At 34.6% G+C, this 18,026-nt stretch overlaps 1 protein-coding gene across 1 annotated transcript; it reads left to right on the forward strand.

Moving 5' to 3' along the window:
• Positions 1 to 10,882: 10,882 nt before the first annotated feature.
• LOC117149987 lies at positions 10,883 to 11,501 on the forward strand (the record flags this gene model as incomplete). Its single annotated transcript, XM_033316877.1, has 2 exons — positions 10,883 to 11,083; positions 11,152 to 11,501. Coding segments are annotated over exons 1-2 (512 nt in total), but the record flags the coding sequence as incomplete, so codon positions are not given.
• Between the last annotated feature and the right edge of the window lie 6,525 nt (positions 11,502 to 18,026).

Genomic DNA, 18,026 nt, shown 5'->3' on the forward strand with positions numbered 1-18,026 from the left:
AGAGAAAACAAACAAAAAAAAACACAACCCACAAAAATATCAAAATATCGTCGGAGTTCGTGGCATACACCAACAACACGTCGCCTAATCACCCTTCTCTGATCCGGCCATTTACCCTTACGGCCTCCTCTTCGGACTAGGGGGGAGGAGTTAACATACCCCATCTCTCGGTCTACCGAGTACTGCAAAGAGATACAACTACGACCCAACAACAAGGGACTGAGAGCCGAGCGAAAGTTCAACGAAGATCGCCAATACGAACTCTGACGAAGACGCATTTGGGAAAAGCATACAACTTTTGTAATAAGGATTTTCATTCTCATTTCTTACCCCAAACCGCTCCGATTTTTAAAAGCTTTCCTTCCTCGGCCACATGATTGTAACTGCAGTCCAATGTCCTCTGATCGGCACCTCTGAACTGCGCGATCATTGTTTGATAATCCCATTATTAGTCAAGTTAATTACGCTATTAAGCTTATATCCAAATAACTTACACATATGTTAGACTCCTTGGTCCGTGTTTCAAGACGGGTTCTGAAGGTTTCCTGAATCCTTAGCATTGTTAATTCAAGTGCATATAATAAAGACAAAGAACAGTGATAATTATGCCATTATATAATTCCGAAAAATTAACGCACTGTAATAATAAAAATCTATCAGCACTTTAGCAAATTACTAACATGTATTCTGTGTTAAAATGCAAGCAATTTAATTGGAATCTGTACGGTCGGTACACTCGGCTTCCATGATACTACATCCTCGTTCTCTGCCCGGTGCTGAATGTGTCCGAGTCGACCGGCCTCCTTCAAGTAGTCTTGGAAATTTTCCGTCTCCAAACACCTGCGGTGTCCTCTTTGCACCTCTTGCACACCGCGTTTTGTTTTCCCCTTCTGAAATCCGGCTGGTGTAGGGCCCTGTAAGTCCTCTCTCGATCAAATCGTTTCCTTTGGGTGCCAACTCTTCGAATTCGCATGAACATTCACAAGGCTGGGATACTGTTCTCCTTTTTCCTCGATATCGATTTTTGCCACGCGCACTCTACCCCGAAATCACCTAAAAATGGACACGACCACATTTTTAAAAATTTTTTGGATATAATTAAAATTTCTTTTAGTCTTGTAAATTTCTATCGATTTTCCAAAAAATAATATAATATTATTTTATTATATTCTCTTAAAACTCTTAAAATATGCCTTATTTTAGGTTTTAGCGTTTATGAAAGTTTTTTTAAGTTTGACTGCCAAAAAAAATTATATATACGTGTGGCGCAGCGCAACAGATATACTATAATTCTTGTATACTCCAGTTTAAAGTTTGCACAATTAGTTATTCAGAAATACTATAATTCTTGTATAGTCCAGTTTAAAGTTCGCCCAATTAGTTCTTCAGCAAATACAAATAACTTAAACAAATTCCAATGAACAGCGAATTGGAGTTTTCCCTTCCGACAAGCCAAATTCGTTTATAATTAAATGATCAAGATAATTTTGCATAAGTCCTATTCCATAATTTTAAATGTTTGATTTACAAACATTTGTTTATTCTTCACAAAGCAAGCCCTATTTTGTAAGCTATCTTTAAACCGAAAATTCGTTCAGAAATGGAAAAATGGTATAGTCAACTTTTTTTTTACATTCAAATGACACCTTTAACCCTTTCGCGCCCAACTTTTTCCCCGTGAAATTAAAATTTTTGTTATCATTTATGTTTTTACATTAATTTTTAGAAAAATGTAGCAACAACTTTTAGTATGCCACGCCAATTATTTGGGCGGTAGCGAAAGTTGAGCCACGTTGGGCAGTAGTGGTGTGTGAGCATTGTTTTTTTTATAATTCACAGAAGATGAAATATTTTTCTTTATAATGACAATTTAAGGGTGGTATGACAAAAAACAGTTTTTATTGTTATTGCAGCACAGATGGACTTTGCATTTAAGGCATTTGGTCATCGGTGTTGCAGATTTGCGTCATCTTTCTCCAAAAACTACCCAATGTAACGTTGTGACACTGAAGGATTTGTCTGAAATTTGTATTTCTTTTATTGATGCGAAGAAACTCTGATTGGGGATCCCAATGATACCACTGAGCTTTCACTTTCTGCATTTGTTGGTCGACCTCTGTGTTTTTGAAATGAAGTAGCGTCAGTGGATTGTAAAAGTTTATGGGCAATTTCCGATTGAAATTTTATAAGGGGAATATGTTTTTGGTTACAGTAGCCAAGCATTTGTAATGGATGTTCCCAGGCACCAATAAAAAATTCTTATGTACCGCTTTTTTTATCGGTGATTAATTTTGTTGAGCTCCATCAAACCATTTTACACACACAAGATTATGGTTCATTTCGCATTTTATATCAAAAGACCCCCTTCCGCGTTTTTTAAATTCCGCATGAAATTGCTCACAAGCAACGTTGGGCGCGAAAGGGTTAACTAGAGAAAATTAATGTTTACTATACTTACAAAACGCTATTCTCACGTTTTAAAATTATTGGTATAATATATTATATATCATATATACGGGAAGGGCAGCATAGTTTTCTTTTTTCAGAACTGAATTTTCTGATCATGGGAAGGTAATTACTTATTTTTGAAGATGAAATCTGATTGGTGAAGTCCCCAAATCTCCATACATTTCGTAAACCGATTTCTGGCGGTTTTTGGCTATTTATTCTTGGATGTCGGTTTTCAAATCTTGTAGTGTTTTTGCACGGTTCACATAAACACGGGATTTCACGGGACAGATCGGGAGAGCGTGCCGGCCATTCCAAATCACCCCTAATTGAGATAAGGCGCTCTGGAAAGTGTTCCCTCAAAACAGCCATCGATGCTCTTGAAGTGTGTGCTGTTGCAACGTCTTGTTGGAAACAAGTGTCCCCCAAATCCAATTGTATAGCCGTGGGAAAAAAACCGGTCCGAATTCAATGTCACTGTAACCTCATTACCCTCAAAAATCCAGGGAACAATAATTCCATCTGACCCATGTAACAATTGATTTGCGGTCTGGAAAGTAGGCCTCAACGGCAAAGGCGCGCTCCTCACTATTCCAACGGATGATGTCGGGACTAAACTTTGCAGTAGCCCCTATTGAACGGGACCACTAGCGCTATGACATCAACTAACTGAGAGGCGCGCATTTTAAAAGATGAAGTTATGCTGCCGCACCCTGTGTATATATAGTGACGTATTTGCGCCACCCAAACCATCCAATTTCATTAATTCCATGAATAATAAATTCTTTGGCAACGATAAACAAAATTTTTTGGCAACTGCACTTCATGTTTACAAATCCCAAAGCCTGACATAAGCAGTTTTGCCTGCTCTCTCTGAGGTTTCCCTCAACTTAAGAATCCAAGGTCTCTCTAAGCATCCAAGAGCAATGCTCTCCCAAAATACACTAACATATTTCTGAAGCACAGAGGTTTCTTCTCAATTTCACTTACATTTAATTTTCAATCTTAAGCTGAGCATCAAACAATAAAGAACAAAAATAGGTCTCGATACTTTAATCGTCTTTTTTATTTGGTAAAAACTTTGTTTTCAAAGTTGGACTAAGTTTGTATACAAAACGGTTCATTTAATAGATTCAAGGCAATTTGTTCTAGCCTTTTATTTGTAACAGGCTCAGTCGGTCATGATAGCTTTAAAATATATTTATCGCTATGTAAAAACTCCATTCATTTTTGGACACCCATGCGACGGTCAATATCGTGTTAAGTTTTAAGTAGAACCTCGACAATGCGTCGAAAGCGTGTAACGGTCAATATCGTGTTAAGTTTTGATTGGAAACTCGACAATAGCCCGAAAGTGTTTCAACAAAAAATTTGAATTTAATATTAGGAAGACGCTATTGAATTTGTGAGAGGCTGTAAATCGAATTGGTTACCTCAAAACCGCACGAAAAAGCAATAGTGCAACCCTTTTGAAAATCAAAATCTATCTTAAGAGCATAAACTAAAAATAAGAATATCAAATAAATTAGTGAAAAGACAAAAAAATCAAAGACATACAAACTAAGATCCGTAAAACAAAAAATAAAAATTAAATTAAATTAAATAAATAAATTAAGAAAAAATAGCAATATTATATTCACTTGTAAACAACAACAAGAACAACAACAAAATGATAGAACCCAGAGTCGTGCCACACCTATGCCCCTGTGAGGCAATAATATGACCCAGGTTGCCTATCTTAGGTGCCATCCCCTTAGTATATTTAGAAATACATCGGTCTAGTTGTCTAGACTGCACACTCGTGCAGTTTTTTTTAATGAATAAATAAAAATGTACTATTTTTTGTCAATTTCTTCTGTCTGTTTCGATCCCAGATTGTTGTTCTTGAATGCGGAATGAATGTAATCTGAAACATAACTTATTTGCCGATTGTTACGCCTCCAAATGAAGATCGAAGATCGCCAATACGAACTCGGACGAAGACGCATTTGGGAGAAGCATACAAGTTTTGTAATAAAGAGATTCATTCTTATTACATACCCCGAACTGCTCCGTTTTTTTTGTTGCGATGTCGACGCATCTCTGTACATTGGCTGCCGCCAAGAGCTTATGTCGCGCGAGAGTGGCGGCGCGACGCTTGACGCCGTGTTCGCTTGTACACTGTTGAATTGCACACCACGCACTACGAGAAATAAACCACTTAAAAAAATAAAAAAAACAAAATTAATTCAAGAAAAATGTTATACATATGTATTTAAAAAAAAAAATTATAAAAATAAGAGAAAACAAAAAAAAAAAAAAACACAACCCACAAACAACCTAGCGCCTACTGTTGTCACATGTTCACTAACCTCTAAAATACACTCTATTGAACACATATTTAAATCATGCATTACAGGTAAATTCAAAATATCGTCGGAGTTCGTGGCATACACCAACAACACGTCGCCTAATCACCCTTCTCTGATCCGGCCATTTACCCTTACGGCCTCCTCTTCGGACTAGGGGGGAGGAGTTAACATACCCCATCTCTCGGTCTACCCAGTACTGCAAAGAGATACAACAACGACCCAACAACAAGGGACTGAGAGCCGAGCGAAAGTTCAACGAAGATCGCCAATACGAACTCTGACGAAGACGCATTTGGGAAAAGCATAAAACTTTTGTGATAAGGATTTTCATTCTCATTTCTTACCCCAAACCGCTCCGTTTTTTAAAAGCTTTCCTTCCTCGGCCACATGATTGTAACTGCAGACCCATGTCCTCTGATCGGCACCTGTGAACTGCGCGATCATTGTTTGATAATCCCATTATTAGTCAAGTTAATTACGCTATTAAGCTTATATCCAAATAACTTACACATATGTTAGACTCCTTGGTCCGTGTTTCAAGACGGGTTCCGAAGGCTTCCTGAATCCTTAGCATTGTTAATTCAAGTGCATAAATAGAGACAAAAAACAATGATAATTATGCCATTATATAATTTCGAAAAATTAACGCACTGTAATAATAAATTACTAACATGTATTCTGTGTTAAAATGCAAGCAATTTAATTGGAATCTGCCCGGTCGGTACACTCGGCTTCCATGATACTACATCCTCGTTCCCTGCCCGGTGATGAATGTGTCCGAGTCGACCGGCCTCCTTCAAGTAGTCTTGGAAATTTTCCGTCTCCAAACACCTGCGGTGTCCTCTTTGTACCTCTTGCACACCGCATTTTGTTTTCCCCTTCTGAAATCCGGCTGGTGTAGGGCCCTGTAAGTCCTCTCTCGATCAAATCGTTTTCTTTGGGTGCCAACTCTTCGAATTCGCATGAACATTCACAAGGCTGGGATACTGTTCTCCTTTATCCTCGATATCGATTTTTGCCACGCGCCAACCTCTACCCCGAAATCACCTAAAAATGGACACGACCACATTTTTAAAAATTTTTTGGATATAATTAAAATTTCTTTTAGTCTTGTAAATTTCTATCGATTTTCCAAAAAATAATATAATATTATTTTATTATATTACTTAAATTCATACATAAATTGCAGGTACTTGTCTTCGTATGCCTCTTTGTCTTTAGATGCATCAATATACCCTTCAAACTTGTCGTAAAGAGCTATTTCATATCCCAATTCTTCGAATCGTGGATAATGTTGAAAAGTGAATGGAAGGGTAGATTTTATAGGTTTTTTAGATCCGACACCGAAAGCCTATATGATGAAGAATAAAACATGTAAGGTTAACGGAACTCTTAAAATATGCCTTATTTTAGGTTTTAGCGTGTATGAAAGTTTTTTTTAGTTTGAATGCCAAAAAAAATTATATATACGTGTGGCGCAGCGCAACAGATATACTATAATTCTTGTATACTCCAGTTTAAAGATTGCACAATTAGTTATTCAGAAATACTATAATTCTTGTATAGTCCAGTTTAAAGTTCGCCCAATTAGTTCTTCAGCAAATACAAATAACTTAAACAAATTCCAATGAACAGCGAATTGGAGTTTTCCCTTCCGACAAGCCAAATTCGTTTATAATTAAATGATCAAGATAATTTTGCATAAGTCCTATTCCATAATTTTAAATGTTTGATTTACAAAAATTTGTTTATTCTTCACAAGCCCTATTTTCTAAGCTATCTTTAAACCGAAAATTCGTTGAGAAATGGAAAAATGGTATAGTCAACTTTTTTTACATTCAAATGACACCATTAACCCTTTCGCGCCCAACTTTTTCCCCGTGAAATTAAAATTTTTGTTATCATTTATGTTTTTACATTAATTTTTAGAAAAATGTAGCAACAACTTTTAGTATGCCACGCCAATTAGTTTGGGCGGTAGCGAAAGTTGAGCCACGTTGGGCAGTAGTGGTGTGTGAGCATTGTTTTTTTATAATTAATATATGAAATATAATAGATGAAATATTTTTCTTTATAATGACAATTTAAGGGTGGTATGACAAAAAACAGTTTTTATTGTTATTGCAGCACAGATGGACTTTGCATTAAAGGCATTTGGTCATCGGTGTTGCAGTTTTGCGTCATCTTTCTCCAAAAACTACCCAATGTAACGTTGTGACACTGAAGGATTTGTCTGAAAATTTGTATTTCTTTTATTGATGCGAAGAAACTCTGATTGGGGATCCCAATGATACCACTGAGCTTTCTCTTTCTGCATTTGTTGGTCGACCTCTCCGTTTTTGAAATAAAGTAGCGTCAGTGGATTGTAAAAGTTTATGGGCAATTTCCGATTGAAATTTTACAAGGGGAATATGTTTTTGGTTACAGTAGCCAAGCATTTGTAATGGATGTTCCCATGCACCAATAAAAAATTCTTATGTACCACTTTTTTTATCGGTGGTTAATTTTGTAGAGCTCCATCAAACCATTTTACATACACAAGATTATGGTTCATTTCGCATTTTATATCAAAAGACCCCCTTCAGCGTTTTTTTAATTCCTTTTTTCAGAACTGAATTTTCTGATCATCGGAAGGTAATTACTTATTTTTGAAGATGAAATCTGATTGGTGAAGTCCCCAAATCTCCATACATTTCGTAAACCGATTTCTGGCGTTTTTTGGCTATTTATTCTTGGATGTCGGTTTTCAAATCTTGTAGTGTTTTTGAACGGTTCACATAAACCTCATTATCCTCAAAAATCCAGGGAACAATAATTCCATCTGACCCATGTAACAATTGATTTGCGGTCTGGGACGGGAGCCAACACGGCTAAATTAAAGCGATTCCGAAATGCACGTTGTTTTTTAATAACCGAACATCCGCCTGAAAAGTAGGCCTCAACGACAAAGGCACGCTCCTCACTATTCCAACGGATGATGTCGGGACTAAACTTTGCAGTAGCCCCTATTGAACGGGACCACTAGCGCTATGACATCAACTAACTGAGAGGCGCGCATTTTAAAAGAGGATGTTATGCTGCCGCACCCTGTATATATATAGTGACGTATTTGCGCCACCCAAACCATCCAATTTCAGTAATTCCATGAATAATAAATTCTTTGGCAACGATAAACAAAATTTTTTGGCAACTGCACTTCATGTTTACAAATCCCAAAGCCTGACATAAGCAGTTTTGCCTGCTCTCTCTGAGGTTTCCCTCAACTTAAGAATCCAAGGTCTCTCTAAGCATCCAAGAGCAATGCTCTCCCAAAATACACTAACATATTTCTGAAGCACAGAGGTTTCTTCTCAATTTCACTTACATTTAATTTTCAATCTTAAGCTGAGCATCAAACAATAAAGAACAAAAATAGGTCTCGATACTTTAATCGTCTTTTTTATTTGGTAAAAACTTTGTTTTCAAAGTTGGACTAAGTTTGTATACAAAACGGTTCATTTAATAGATTCAAGGCAGTTTGTTCTAGACGTTTATTTGTAACAGGCTCAGTCGGTCATGATAGCTTTAAAATATATTTATCGCTATGTAAAAACTCCACTCTTTTTTGGACACCCATGCGACGGTCAATATCGTGTTAAGTTTTAGGTAGAACCTCGACAATACGTCGAAAGCGTGTAACGGTCAATATCGTGTTAAGTTTTGATTGGAAACTCGACAATAGCGGGAAAGTGTTTCAACAAAAAATCTGAATTTAATATCAGGAAGACGCTATTGAATTTGTGAGAGGCTTTAAATCGAATTGGTCACCTCAAAACCGCACGAAAAAGCAATAGTGCAACCCTTTTGAAAATCAAAATCTATCTTAAGAGCATAAACTAAAAATAAGAATATCAAATAAATTAGTGAAAAGACAAAAAAATCAAAGACACATACAAACTAAGATACGTAAAACAAAAAATAAAAATAAAATTAATTTAAATAAGTAAAATAAGAAAAAAAATAACAATATTAAATTCACTTGTAAACAACAACAAGAACAACAACAAAATGATAGAACCCAGAGTCGTGCCACCCCTATGCCCCTATGAGGCAGTAATATGACCTATCTTAGGTGCCATCCCCTTAGTATATTGAGAAATACATCGGTCTAGTTGCCTTTTACACTCGTGCAGTTTTTTTTAATGAATAAATAAAAATGTACTATTTTTTGTCAATTTCTTCTGTCTGTTTCGATCCCAGATTGTTGTTCTTGATTGCGGAATGAATGTAATCTGAAACATAACTTATTTGCCGATTGTTACGCCTCCAAATGAAGAACGAAGATCGCCAATACGAACTCGGACGAAGACGCATTTGGGAGAAGCATACAAGTTTTGTAATAAAGAGATTTATTCTTATTTCATACCCCGAACTGCTCCGTTTTTTTTTGCGATGTCGACGCATCACTGTACATTGGCTGCCGCCAAGAGCTTATGTCGCGCCAGGGTGGAGGCGCTACGCCTGACGCCGTGTTCGCTTGTACACTGTTGAATTCGGTTGAATTCTTTTTGCACACCACGCACTACGAGAAATGAACCACTTAAAAACAAAAAAAAACAATAAAATTAATTCAAGAATAATGTTATACATATGTATTTAAAAAAAATTAATAAAAATAAGAGAAAACAAACAAAAAAAAAACACAACCCACAAACAAACTAGCGCCTACTGTTGTAACATGTTCACTAACCTCTAAAATACACTCTATTGAATTGATTTAATTCATGCATTACAGTTAAATTCAAAATATCGTCGGAGTTCGTGGCATACACCAACAACACGTCGCCTAATCACCCTTCTCTGATCCGGCCATTTACCCTTACGGCCTCCTCTTCGGACTAGGGGGGAGGAGTTAACATACCCCATCTCTCGGTCTACCCAGTACTGCAAAGAGATACAACTACGACCCAACAACAAGGGACTGAGAGCCGAGCGAAAGTTCAACGAAGATCGCCAATACGAACTCTGACGAAGACGCATTTGGGAAAAGCATACAACTTTTGTAATAAGGATTTTCATTCTCATTTCTTACCCCAAACCGCTCCGTTTTTTAAAAGCTTTCCTTCCTCGGCCACATGATTGTAACTGCAGTCCCATGTCATCTGATCGGCACCTGTGAACTGCGCGATCATTGTTTGGCCATTTTCGTGGCAGCTCCTCCATAAATCTCCAGAACACCCTAAAAAACGAATCCCATTGTTAGTCAAGTTAATTACGCTATTAAGCTTATATTCAAATAACTTACACATATGTTAGACATCTTGGTCCGTGTTTCAAGACGGGTTCCGAAGGTATCCTGAATCTTTAGCATTGTTAATGCAAGTGCATATAATAAAGACAAAGAACAGTGATAATTATGCCATTATATAATTCCGAAAAATTAACGCACTGTAATAATAAAAATCTATCAGCATTTTATCAAATTACTAACATTTATTCTGTGTTAAAATGCAAGCAATTTAATTGGAATCTGCCCGGTCGGTACACTCGGCTTCCATGATACTACATCCTCGTTCCCTGCCCGGTGATGAATGTGTCGGAGTCGGCCGGCCTCCTTCAAGTAGTCTTGGAAATTTTCCGGCTCCAAAAATCTGCGGTGTACTCTTGGCACCTCTTGCACACCGCGTTTTGTTTTCCCCTTCTGAAATCCGGCTGGTGTAGGGCCCTGTAAGTCCTCTCTCGATCAAATCGTTTCCTTTGGGTGCCAACTCTTTGAATTCGCATGAACATTCACAAGGCTGGGATACTGTTCTCCTTTATCCTCGATATCGATTTTTGCACGCGCACTCTACCCCAAAATCACCAAAAACTGACACGACCACATTTTTAAACATTTTTTGGATATAATTTAAATTTCTTTCAGTCTTGTAAATTTCTATCGATTTTCCAAAAACAAAATATAATATTTTATTATATTACGTAAATTCATACCTAAATTCTTCATTATATAGTAGTAGCAAAACAAATACCTTTTTAAAGAGGAAACCTATGACAATTGTGTCACAAGTTTAGAATTTATCTGACCTTTAACAATTATAAAAATATTTTCTTTTACTCTGTGCCAAATACAGTAGTGCTTCGACATGGCTTCAAATAAGGACAGAAAGAAAACAAAAAAGGCGAACAACGTGGACGAAAACTCTGAGCCTCAACTTTTATTTCAAGAGGTAATAGAAGAAACTGATGTTTTGGATCTTAATTTATATTCGGACATTAATGATGACTTTTTTAATGAAGCTAACCGGGTAAAAAAAAATCACTCGTAATATAATTACTAAAACTAACTTAAATAAATTAAACTCCAACTTCTTAGGTAGTCCAGTTTCTTATGGAAGCTAAAAGACATTTTGAAGCATCGCGAATTAAGCGATATAGTGACATTATTTTTAATCTTCATCGTCGGTATGTAGAAGAAGTAAATGATAATGAAGTTTTACGTCCCCAAATATTGTCATCGGAAAAAAAGTTACGGCTTGCTCTTGAACTGACTTCAACATCAGAAGAAGCTATGCAAAAACTCAGAGATTTGTTGGGGGATGCCTGGAAAGAATCTGACGCATCAGCTTTACGAGAACAGTTAGTGCAAGAAAAATTACAGGAAGTTTTAATTAAGTGTGAAGGCCTGGGAGACCGAAACAGTGGTACAACTGATGACACAGCTGAGTAAGTAAATTTCATAGATATCTTTTGTAAAACCTGTAAAAACCCTTTCACTACTTCGACTCGATCTCAGAAACTAAAAAGGCAAGCTTCAAGAGAACATGTTTTTATATTTTTTATCGATTTGAAAAAAAACCCCCACTCCAACGCCAACAATTTCGCATAATGTTTTATCATTTTTGTATAAGTTTTGTAAGATTCTATCGATTAGCGAAACACGATTTACACAACCCACCCAAAACTGCCATGCCCATACTTTTCAAAAATGTTTTGATATTTTTTCATTTTTTTTTGTTTACGTTTGCTTAGCTTGCATTCTTCAGCTCCTGTCCAAAAACTTAAATTATTCATCAATATTTGCAATTACAGTAATTACAGTAGTTCCAACCGTTAAATGAGCAGACCTGTGAAATCAGCTTTGCTAGTCGAAGGAAAGTTAACTAATGTATCTAGCAGAGTATTCACAATGTGATGAGGACGTTTTAGCGTTTTAGCTAAGTCCGTAATAGGCATGTGACGTATTAAATCAGCAGCATCTCCCGTGATATACGACTCTAAATAGTGATACTTTTGAATGTCCGTTTAGAGCTGCTTGTTGTGTACTTTCGAGGACGGTCTTAAATGCTGTCAATTTTTTGTAGTCCTCAGAAAATTTCTTCATGTGTATTTTGGGCAAATCGTTCTGCACTCTTTTTGCCACAGAGCTTTCACGCATCATTGCTTGTTATTCAGTCAAACGCTTTTTCAATTCTTGTTGTTACTTGTTTAAAATTTGCCCAAATAGCTCTTTAACAATTACAAATACGCAACAGAAATACTATAATTCTTGTATAGTCCAGTTTAAAGTTTTCCAAATTAGTTCTTTAGCAAATACAAATAACTTAAACAATTTCCAATGAACAGCGAATTGGAGTTTTCCCTTCCGACAAGTCAAATTCGTGATCAAGATAATTTGGCAAATTCCATAATTTTAAATGTTTGATTTACAAAAATTTGTCTATTCTTCACAAAGCAAGCCCTATTTTCTAAGCTATCTTTAAACCGAAAATTCGTTTAGAAATGGAAAAATGGTATTGTCAACTTTTTTTTACATTCAAATGACACCATTAACCCTTTCGCGCCCAACTTTTTCCCCGTGAAATTAAAATTTTTGTTTATCATTAATGTTTTTACATTAATTTTTAGAAAAATGTAGCAACAACTTTTAGTATGCCACGCCAATTAGTTTGGGCGGTAGCGAAAGTTGAGCCACGTTGGGCAGTAGTGGTGTGTGAGCATTGTTTTTTTATAATTCACAGAAGATGAAATATTTTTCTTTATAATGACAATTTAAGGGTGGTATGTCAAAAAACAGTTTTTATTGTTATTGCAGCACAGATGGACTTTGCATTTAAGGCATTTGGTCATCGGTGTTGCAGTTTTGCACAGTCTGCAACGTCATCTTTCTCCAAAAACTACCTAATGTAACGTTGTGACACTGAAGGATTTGTCTGAAATTTGTATTTCTTTTATTGAACCCTCTGACATGTCAAATTCGTTTATAATTAAATGATCAAGATATTTTTGCACAAGTCAATTCCATAATGTTACAAAAATTTGTTTATTCTTCACAAAGCAAGCCATATTTTCTAAGCTATCTTTAAACCGAAAATTCGTTCAGAAATGGAAAAATGGTATATGTCAACTTTATTTTACGTTCAAAGGACACCATTAAGTAGAGAAAATTAATGTTTACTATATTTACTAAACGCTATTCTCATGTTTTAAAATTATTGGTATAATATATTATATTTCATATGTATATACGGGAAGCGGCAGCATAGTTTTCTTTTTCAGAACTGAATCGGAAGGTAATTACTTATTTTGGAAGATGAAATCTGATAGGTGACGTCCCCAAATCTCCATACATTTCGTAAACCGATTTTTGGCGTTTTTTGGCTATATATTCTTGGATGTCGGTTTTCAAATCTTGTAGTGTTTTTGGACGGTTCACATAAACACGGGATTTCAAAAAACACCATAGAAAAAAAGCGGGAGAGCGTGCCGACCATTCCAAATCGCCCCTAATTGAGATTAGGCGCTCTGGAATGTGTTCCCTCAAAACAGAATTTAATTTTTATTATTTAACATTTATTCGGTGACAGACTTTTTCACTTATACTATTACGAGACACTTTGTTGGTAGCTTTTCTTTTGCTTTATTCACGATCTCGTCCCGATTCAGACTGATCTTCAAATTCGAAGTCCTAAGCCAATCAACCTCGGACAGAAGGTTTTCTTTTGGAAACTTACTGAACTTTCGATAAAAGCTTTATGCTTAAATTATTAAACTGCATTGTGAAATTCAATTATGCTGATCGATGCAGTTTTTGATTGAAGCGCCATAAGTTGGCCGTGGTTTGGTCTCCAAGCGGAAGCTGTGTTTGGGCTGCTTATATTAGTGGCTAGCTAAGCGCTGGCAAAGGCAATGACAAAAACAAAGGCAAAGAAAATGCCGACGAGATTGAGAATTGAAATTTGTTTATAAACTGTGGAAGCTATGTTCATGGGTTGGATAACTCTCCCCCTTCTAAAATGACGCGTCCCGCTTCATTATTAATTTCGTTTAAACGCTCATTTAATTCTGTTAAAAATTCGACCACATTATTTTGTTTTTCTGGTTCTGGCCGGTTTTGTTTGGTTACAAATATATAATATCTGAATTTTATTATTAATCTAGTAATGAAATACAAAATGATTAAAATTAATAATATAAATGAAATTGAAAATTTACAATTGTAAATTTCAATAAATGGGTTTAAAATATTAATGTTGTCAAGAGAAAGTTCTGAATTGTTGGATTTTATATATTCTGATATTTCTAGGTTTTTAAAGTGGTTGGTAGTTACGTACTCAAGTATTTTGAGAATCGTTCACAATATTATTTCCATTTATTAGAATAGCACCTTCTTGAATGATATCTATATTCTTATATTTTTTTTGTAGAGTTTTAGTGCACATTGATTTTTCTACATTTTGTAAGTGGGTAAAACACGTCTTATCTTTACTTATAATACAATAGTTGTCAAAAAGTTCGTTCTTAAAATTAGATATTTCATAAAAGGTATTTTCGCATTTTGCGACCTGATTACTTATTAGTAATTTTCCATCATCCATCCATCATTCCATCCAAATGGATCTGGTATAGTAAATTTCGCATCTGTTTGTTATAACGGGGTATTTTATATAAATAATTAAGAGTTCTTTATGCAATACAATTTTGAATATGGAGATGTCCATTAAGTCTGCAATAATTACAGGCTGTTGCTCGAGATCTAATATTTCTTTAATTTCTTCATTATTTAAAATTTTTATGTTGAATAAATCAATTTTGGCCAGTGTGATAGTATCAATAATGTTTTATAAGTCAAATGTTAATAAACGTAAACGATGTTTTCGTAACGGAAATTCTTGATCAATAAAAATGTTTTTAAAATGATCGGAAAGTAATTTTATCTCTTTAAACAATTTGGAATTAATAATAAATTATTGGTTATTGTTTTCAATCAAATCATTTATTTTATTCTGTATTTTATTGAAATCATCGTGATCCGGAGTTCAAGCTAACCATTTCCAAACAGTGCCTAACTCATTTATTCCCCTTTTTGATCTAGTTGGTATCAGTTGTGACAAAATTAATTCTAGTATCTGTATTTCGTAAGTAATTTCCCATTGTGTCCGTATATTTTTATCTTTTCTTACATATCCTGATTCTATATTGATTATTTCATTATAAAAACTTAAGTTAGTTACGTGGAATAAGTCAGCTTATGATTCATAGGTAAGGACATCCTTTTTGTCCTTGAACAGGAAGAATTCGTGATTGGAGTAATCAATTATTTCTGAAGTGGTTATCATTACGAATGTTATTAGAAGTAATAAGAAATGCATTTTCTGTAATTTAATAAAAAAATATGGTATTTGTTAAAACTTAATGTTGTCTTTGTGAATAGTCCTGTTTCTATTATTGATTATAACTTTGTTAGGTAAGTTTTCCTTAACAACCTGTTTTTTGTATCTAGTTTGTAGCTTATATGATTCATAGGTAAGGACATCCTTTTTGTCCTTGAACAGGAAGAATTCGTGATTGGAGTAATCAATTATTTCTGAAGTGGTTATCATTACGAATGGTATTAGAAGTAATAAGAAATGCATTTTCTGTAATTTAATAAAAAAAATATGGTATTTGTAAAAACTTAATGTTGTCATTGTGGATAGTTCTGTTTCTCTTATTGATTTTAACTTTGTTAGGTAAGTTTTCCTTAACAATCTGTTTTTTGTATCTAGTTTTTAGCTTATTTCTTTCTCCGTGTTTCTTCTCATAAACAACTTGACCTACATGATATTCTTTTTCTTTACGACCTTCATTGTGTGTTACTAACATTTTTTCTTGTGTGTTCTTTAGAATTCTTGAAATGTTTTCGTGATCAATTTTATTATAAAGAATATCAAAAGGTTTTTGGTTTGTTGTAGAATGAATGCTTTGATTGAATTCTTTTGCGGCTCTAATAATTATTTCAGATAATAATATATTCTGTCAGTGAGATTAAATTCTTCCTCTATGCAACGAGCTAATTCTGTTAATGTTGAATGAGCCCTTTCTACTTGTCCGTTCGAGGTACTGTGTCTGTGGTCGGCGAAATGTAGAGTTAAACCACATCTTTGTGCAAAGTATTTAAATTGAACAGAGGTGAAGCTCGGTTCATTATCAGTTATAATAACTTTAGCGTGGGGAAATTGTTGGAGTAATTCCATTACTTTATTCTCGTTATTTAGTTTATTTTAAATTTCTTTTACAACCAGGAATTTTGAATACGCGGCAATACAGGTTAAGAAAATAGGACTTTGCGCGTAATAAATGTCTATGTGTAAATTCTCTCCTTCTTTAGTTGGAATAGGAGCTTCCCCAATAGGAATTTTAATAGAATGCCGGTTGTATTTATTTTCGTTGCAAATTATATCATTTTTTATGTATTCCTTTAAATTGATAAATAAATTTGTCCAATAATATAATCTATTGATTTGTTTATACTTTTCGTCTAGTCCTCTGTGATCACGACTATGTGTTTCTTCTATTATGATAGCCTTATCTTCATTATTTTTCACGTCTTGTAGAAATATTTTAGTATAAAGAAATTTGTTGGTAAAGTAATTTTTTAATGGTAATTGAATATGATAAAGATATTCTAAATGCAATGAATTCCTACCGTTATGTTTGGTTTTAGATACTCCCTTAATATTTCTATTAAGTTTTCTGGCGTATCATATTCAATTATATGTCTTGTCTTATCAAAAACATTCAATGACTCATGTATTGTATTATGTATCGGCAGAATGCTATGTATTTTGATTTGAGTTTGTTCTAAATCGCTGTTAGTAATATTATTTATTTTTATTCGAGATAATGCGTCAGCTACGACAGTAGTTGTTCCGGGTTTATATATTATTTTCGGGGTGAAACTTTCTATAAAGGAGTACCATCTTTTCATTTCTACGTTCTTGTTTTTATCTGAGATTGTGAAAGATAAAGAGAACTTACATATAAGTAATTCCTGAGATTTTTAAGAGCGCAAACTATTGCCAACAATTCTTTTTTATTTGTGGCATAAATTCCTTCCTTCCTTCAATTGGTTGGTCTTATTAATTTTTTGTTGGAGTCTTCCTTCAATTCGGTCGTCTTGATTATTATTTATTGGGGTCTTCCTTCAATTCTGTATATAGCCCTTTTTTAAATTTGTTTGATTTTCTTTGGGTTGGTAGTTGAGTTCTGATTTTTTATTATTATTGCATTCTCGTAATTTGTATTAAGTATTCAGTCCACCTTTTTATATTAAATTCTTAATTGGATTATTGCATTAATTGATTTCCAATTAAGTTTTTCCATGATCACTGTAACAGTAGTTAGATGTCGTTGGATTGTTGTGGATATTTCAATTTTTCCACAAAAAATATGGTTTGTTGGCGGCGCGAGTTCCGTTTCATATTTAACTTATTATCGTTAATATTTATTTAAAACTTTTAAGTACGCCGCCCCACGTGGGCGCCAGTTAAAATTGTTACTTTTTATTTATTTAAAAAAATAAATTTTATTTTTTATTTTTTAACATTTATTCGGTGACAGACTTTTTCACTTATACTATTACGAGACAATTTGTTGGTAGCTTTTTTTGCTTCAAGCTGTTGACGATCTCGTCCCGATTCAGACTGATCTTCAAATTCTAAGTCATAATCCAATCAACCTCGGACAGAAGCTTTTCTTTTGGAAACTTACTGAACTTTCGATAAAAGCTTTATGCTTAAATTATTCCACTGCATAGTGACATTCAATTATGCTGATCGATGCAGTTTTTGATTGAAGCGCAATGTTTACGTTAAGTTTGGGTTGCTTATACCATATTAGTGGGTAGCTAAGGGCTGGCAAAGGCAATGACAAAAAGAAAGACAAAGGAAACGCCGACGAGATTGAGAATTGAAATTTGTTTTTAAACTG

Source organism: Drosophila mauritiana, unplaced genomic scaffold (genome assembly GCF_004382145.1).
Source record: "Drosophila mauritiana strain mau12 unplaced genomic scaffold, ASM438214v1 Y_10, whole genome shotgun sequence".
Taxonomy (NCBI): domain Eukaryota; kingdom Metazoa; phylum Arthropoda; class Insecta; order Diptera; family Drosophilidae; genus Drosophila; species Drosophila mauritiana.